Source organism: Oratosquilla oratoria, unplaced genomic scaffold, assembly GCF_046742065.1.
Source record: "Oratosquilla oratoria isolate Oo_2021 unplaced genomic scaffold, ASM4674206v1 SCAFFOLD58, whole genome shotgun sequence".
Taxonomy (NCBI): Eukaryota; Metazoa; Arthropoda; class Malacostraca; order Stomatopoda; family Squillidae; genus Oratosquilla; species Oratosquilla oratoria.
The window spans coordinates 366,959-373,803 of NW_027467722.1; the positions used below are offsets into that span (position 1 = coordinate 366,959).

Below are 6,845 nucleotides of genomic sequence, written 5' to 3' on the forward strand. Positions count from 1 at the left end.
CAAGTTCAAACAAAACATGAGTTCAAAACTAAATATGATCATTGGAAATCAAGGATATAGATTAATTTGGAACCATGCATGAATATGAATCCAAGTATGTTAAAAAATTAGAGAATAAGATAGGAAATGGCACCCAATAAGCATGATCCTTTCTTGTATATTACAATTAGGTAAATACAATTAGATGAAAATACAGACACACATGGGCAATAGCTGCAAAAGACCATCTTTAAACTATTCCTCAGGAAGTGAATCCATTACAAATGCAAAAGAGGAGAAAGATTTGCAAGTGTCGATAAAAAAGCACCCTTTAATATCTGACAGACATATCAGCAGAAATGTTGGAGATTCATTTGGACTGCTGCAGAAGATTAAAGTGGCTTTTCTGATCGAGTGGAGATGAGAATATTCATTGAAACCCTGATCTATCCAGTAGTGGTATGGTTCTCACACAGATTGAAGGATATAAGCAAGATCAAGAGAATACAAAAAGCAACAACCAAACTAGTTCCCAGCCTGGCAGACAAATCATACGAGGAGAGACTAAAAGCACCGAGTCTGTCAACTTTGAAAGATTAAAGAGAAATAGGTGATATGATTACAATATTCAGGTCACTAAAGGGGATAAATTGCATTGACAGAAGAGACCTTTTGATTAGGGATATGAGGGCTTTAAGAGGTCATGAAAACAAGTTAGGGAAGACTACATGTATAAAGGGTGTGAAGAAATGCAATTTTCCATGTAGATGCATAAATACTTGGCGTAGCTTAGGTGATGTAGCCCAAGTTGGAACAATACATGAATTCAAATCTAAATATGGTCATGGAAACCAAGGATATAGATTAAATTGGAACTGTACAGTACTGTATATGAATTTGAGGCAGCTAGGTATGTGATAGATTGGAGGGTAGGAGATGGGACCCAATGAGCATTGCCCCTTTGCTGTATACTGTACTACAATGAGGTAAATACACACATGCTCACACATATGCAAATGACTTGTCCCCTGATAAACAAATAAACAAAATTGTCGGAGAATCCTACAACTTGCTAAGGTCAATAAAAGTCGCTTTTACCTATTTAGATGAAGAAATGGTTAACAAAAATGTTATTCACACTAATATGGCCTAGACTGGAGTATGCTGTGACACTATGATCACCCTGTACCAAAAAGAATTTATAAAGAAAATTGGAAGAATACAGAGAGTAACCACAAAAATGTCCCCGGCACTTTCAAACCTGTCATATGAAGAGAGACTGGCTAAGTGGAAATTACTGACTTAAGAACAAAGAAGAGAGAGGGGCGACTTACTGACCATCTACAGAAACATGAAAGGCACAGAAGTCTTTGATAGAGAGGACTTACTAAATTGGAACAAGAGAAACACAAGAGGATATGAAAGAAAGCTCAAAAGGTATAGTTATAGAAGAGACCTGAAAAAAAAGTTTTCCACACAGAGTGGTAGACATCTGGAACAAACTGGACAAAAAAAAAATAGTGTTTGCAGAAATCACACATGAATTTAAGAGCAAACTAGACACTGCGAGATGTAAAGACGGGACAACACGAGCATAGCTCCCCTTCCCATAAGATACAACTAGGTAAACACACACACTAAAGCTCAATGGAAATGTTGATGTTCTCGTGGGTGAGGGAAGGTATATGGAGGAGGGACAGAAGAGGAACAATAAGAGGTGTGATGATAACAGTGAGAAACATCAAAGTGGAAGAAGGTGGAAGAAAAGACATTACTGTGGCCTACAACCCCTTAAAAACAAGAATGGGATGAAACAGATTACAGATAATCAATAAATAACATGCCTGAGCTGAAAAGGCTTACAGAAAAAAGTGAGAATATGATGTATAGTAATTTTAGTTCTGGTGAGGTAATGTGGGAGGAATGGGAGACAAAATAAAAAGTGAAGAATCAAGGGGCAGCATATTGAATAAAACAATGACTAATGTAATAACCTAGGGGGTGAAAGAGCCAACATGGTATAGAGGTGAAAATAAACTTGGAAGACTAAATTGATTTTATGAAAGGAACCTGAGGTGATTGAATCACTGAATTACTAGTGCTCATTTAGAGTGATCTTGGTTTTTTTTTAATTTATGCTGGAAATGTGGAAGACAGACAAGGAAGATACTACTTTACAAAAATTAAAGTTGTTAAAATGAATAAATGCCTCGTAGAATGTTACCCTGGAGTGTGGGCAGCAAAGATATCTGAGGAGAGTAGTGTCTGCGGATTGATGGTGAATGTTTACAAAGAATATACATAAATGTTTGATGATGTTGAGTGATGAATGTTGTGCAATAAAGGGGTTGAGAAAGGAACATTTGTGGCTGTTTATTGTAGATCATTGTTGTGGGGAATGTGATAAATGATATTATCATCATCAATCAATTAGCCATCCTGAGTCCACTACTGAACAAAAGCCCCTTTCGTAGCATTCCATGAAGTGCATGACTTCAAACCTCTGCCACATCCCTCCTGCAAAATTCTCTATCTCATCTATCCACCCTCTATCTGGTGTCCCTATTGCACACTTGTCATCTTGCGGCATTTTTTTTACCAACTCCACAATATCTTTCACTCCAGTCTGTTGTGTCACCCAACTTGCTCTCTCTCTTTTGGTCTTTCCGTGTTATTCCCACCATTGATCTCCCCATTTTCCTCTGTGCAGTCCTTAGCTTTGTCTCCATCACATTGTCAGTTTCCTAATCATTCTCATCAATATGTACTATATATTAAATCCATAATTAAGATGATGTCTTAAAGGAATAAATAAACATGTCTGAGTACCGCTTTGTTCTCCAGGAATTCAAGTCCAGGCCACTATGGAAGCCCCACCTGAAACTGCTATCATGGAAGGCCTGATTGAAAAAAGTACAATAATAAAAGAAGTAAATGTTAAGGAGGAAATGGATGAAAATGAAGTATTCTGTAAACCTGGTCTTTTCACTCTGCCAACAGGAACAGTGGAGGTGAGGGGTATTTGAATCTTTATATGAATACAAGGTTTTAAGTGTGAGACTGGTATGAGAGAGAGTTTTTTTAGGGAACAGATAATACTACTAGTGCCCCTCTCCCTCTTGTAAGGGGTGGGCCTGATACCTACACTGAAAAACCTACTCACCCACTCCTATCTCAGCACATCAGGGGTGAAGGGTCATCCAAAGCTCTATTCACCCCATCCATCCATATCATTCTAGTCCTTCTTTAGGCTCACCCTAGTTACTTCTGCTTTTCATTCTATCTTTGCTAGCTGTTCCTCATTGTTCCCATATGCTCAGACCTCCTCAACACTCAGGGTCTATCTTACTAGACAATTATCTTCTAAAAACTACATTTGTTTGTCCATTCTTGAAACAATGAGGGGCTAACAATTGATACCTTCAAATGATGGCCCTGGAAGATGGATATTGAAGAGAATCATCTCCTTGCTGCCTGTCTTTAAACCCTTCAACACTCAATCTCTGGACTGGGCCCAAGATCTTGCTCTCTGTCAACTTGCTATATTTCCTCCACTTTTTTACACAAGGAGAACTGACAATTGGTGCCTGCTCCCCTCCTACTACTATAAGCCAGTGACATAGAAACATCCCATATTAATACAAAACACAATAGACGATTGTCTAATTTTTCTTCCAAATCAGATCAATGAGAGGGCCCAAGAAATATTGCTAACCACTGTGAGGCAGCAGCTTTTCATTTACTGAAATTAAAGCCAGGCCACATTTATGGTTATTATTGAAGCAACTACAATACATCTTGATCACATTGTCTTAAAAGTTGTCAACCCCTTTCTTTTAGCCTCTCACACAGCACCTTGGGCACAGTCACACCTTCACACTACCTTCTCTTTGTGCTCATCCCCAAATACTGGTCATGCTTTTCCACACAGGCATTTATTCTCTTCCTTTACTCTTTAATTCACCTCCACATCCACTCATCTATTCACTGTTATATGTGACCCCAGATGGAACTCTTCAGCCCCTCCTGCATTTCACATATCATCAACCTGCCACTGTCAGTATTACTTCGTACATCTCATAACTTTACCTACATTCATTTGTAACTTTCTTTACACATGTACTGCCAACTTGGATCACCAGCTACTTGATGCATTCTCCACCTTCCATTCTCACTCACCAGTTCCAAGCTCTTGTATTTATTTCCTTTGCCACACCATTGAAGCAGTTCCATGTGTTTATTCATGATGCTATTGATATTTATCTGTATTATGTTTTCTTTTTGGCTACCCCCTTGTAAGGGGGAAAAAGCCTTGGTATATGTATGTATGTATGTATGTATGTATGTTTATGATATGATTTTGTGTTGGGATGCCAATGCATAGTGGTTTCCTTTACATGAAAGACCTTGAATCAAAGGTTTCCAAATGAGGAGTTTTGAATTAAGTAATGGTTGTATTTTTATATATCTTTAGTTGGATACAGTAGTGGGTATACCATGATTGAAAGAAGGTATTGGCATGGCATGGCATATCGGACTGAGCACTGCTCTGTTCAATAGGGTTGCTGTGTTCCAGCTGCAACTGTAGATGACCCTCTTGAGATTGCAACAAAGGAGTATCCATATGTAAAGGAGGCAGCGGAAGTGAAAGAAGAAATAACTTTTGAAGACGCAGTGGAGGAAAAAGATGAATTATTTAATGAACATGATTTTTCAAGTTTGCCAGCAGGAATGGTACAAATTAAGCAGGAGAAAAGACCATCAGGAAAAGAAATGGAGGCAGCAGCATTAGGTATGTTCCCTATGTATCTTATGATGCAATAGGTGTTTATGTAGTGAATGGAAAATATGATTGATTACTAGTAAGTCAAGGATATTTAGATGTTATACCTGGTGAATGTGAAAGATGAGAGGCTGGAGGGAATGAAGAGTTTTGAATATATGTGGTAATGAATGTTGGAGTGGAGTGGATTAGGAGAGGAACAGGAGTAATCAGTGAGGAACAGAGTGGGTTTAGGAAAGGTAGGGGTTGTGTGGATCAGATGTTTTGGTAAGACACATATGTGAGAAAGCTTTAGGAAAGGGTAAAGATGTTTTTGGGGCCTTTATGGATTTGGAAAAAGGCTTATGACAGGGTAGACAGGAAGGCACTGTGGGAGATATTGCAGATATATGGGATAGGAGGAAAACTTCAAAGAGCAGTCAAGAGTTTTTATGAGAGTAGTAGAGCCTGTATTAGAATTAGACATGGAGAGAGTGAGTGGTTTGAGTTAAAGGTGGGACTGTGCCAGGGATGTATCATGTCACCATGGCTGTTCAATGTGTACATGGACAGGGTGGTGCAGGAGGTAAATGCAAGGATAATGGGCAGCAAGGGATTGGAGATAGATAGTTAAAGAAAATGGAGAAAAATGCAAGGTAAACCAGTTGAAGCCTGCTGATAACACTGTGCTTGTAGCAGGATCAGAGAAGGGATTAAGGAAATTAATGATGGAGTTTGGTAAGGTGTGTAAGTAGAGAAAATTGAAGGCAAATGTGGTTGAAAGTAAGGTGAATAAATTAAATCACTGGATGGACTGGGACAAATCTGAACTTATTTACAAATCTGGTTGTGGGTTCAGAAGGAAAATGGTAGAATCCACTTTAATAGACTATCTTCCTGCTATGAATATTTCTAAAGATCAATGGACCCCTGACATAATTTCAGGATATGTATAACAAAACATATTGTTAACAGGTATCCTCCCCCTCCCCCTGACCTGACCTCATGTCACCCTCAGGTCACCAGAGAGTGAGGATAGTGACATATACTCTTTTCCTAGTTCCTTTTCCTTTGTAAGAAGATGCTATTTAAGATAGCATTCTCCTCACACTTTGTATTACCATACAGGATTCCAATTAGCAATCAAAATATATAGATTCACTTACTCAACTCTTCGGACTGTGGTGTCAGTTGTGATTTACAAATGTATTATTACATTTTTCACCAATTATATATATATATATATATATATATATATATATATATATATATATATTCATATATATATACACACATACAGAGGTGGGCAGTCTGATTTGGAAGTCCAATTATCCGATTAATCAGATTTGTATTTTCGAATCAGATAATCAAATTAGACTAACCCCCACCAAACAAATCAGATAATTGCAATCAAACTGCTGAAAATTTAAAGCAATTTATGATTGATCCAGGTCGACGTTGTCTTTGTTTTTTCTCAATAGTGGTATTTTTATCATTTTTTCTATATTTTTCTCAAATAAATATTTTTTGTTATATTCTTTTCTATTCATACTTTCATATATTCTCTATAATATAATGCATAAAATATCATGATTAATTAAATAATATATCTTAAAAAAGATACATTTTACAAATAAAAAGTAGGTATAATACGTGTTTAGTTTTGGTTTTTCGTACGCATCTCATATCGGGTGACGCGCCACACCAGTTTAGAGCCAGTCATTGTAAGAGCAAGCAGCTGCTGCGCTGCTCCCTTGTCACCACTTGTAAACACTTCGAAGTAATCCTTCCGTTTTCATTTTCCTGCTATTGCGGACCTCAGTGCCAGTAAGTTACAACATTAATACTTGGATTTAGTATTTCTATTTCGTTCTAATGATATTTATATCTAGACTATTAGTTTCATAAAATAATAATAAATCAAGCCTATAGTTCATGAATTAGCCATTTCATATAAGTTCCATCATGTATTTGTGCGCATTGGCTTCTTACTTGTGTGCACTTGGTTGTTGCTAGTTAGCATTTATTTGTACATTCAACTTATCATTATTTGTGCATTTTGTAATTTTGTTTCTCATTAATGAATTTTTACAAAACTTAGTGT

At 37.2% G+C, this 6,845-nt stretch overlaps 1 protein-coding gene across 1 annotated transcript; it reads left to right on the forward strand.

Moving 5' to 3' along the window:
* Window positions 1-2,223: 2,223 nt before the first annotated feature.
* Window positions 2,224-5,881, forward strand: LOC143023758 (uncharacterized). The gene is made up of 2 exons (XM_076182370.1): window positions 2,224-2,990; window positions 4,540-5,881. The coding sequence occupies exons 1-2, from the start codon at window positions 2,844-2,846 to the stop codon at window positions 4,801-4,803; spliced, it is 411 nt and encodes a 136-aa protein (XP_076038485.1). The 5' UTR covers window positions 2,224-2,843; the 3' UTR covers window positions 4,804-5,881.
* The last annotated feature ends 964 nt before the right edge of the window (window positions 5,882-6,845 follow it).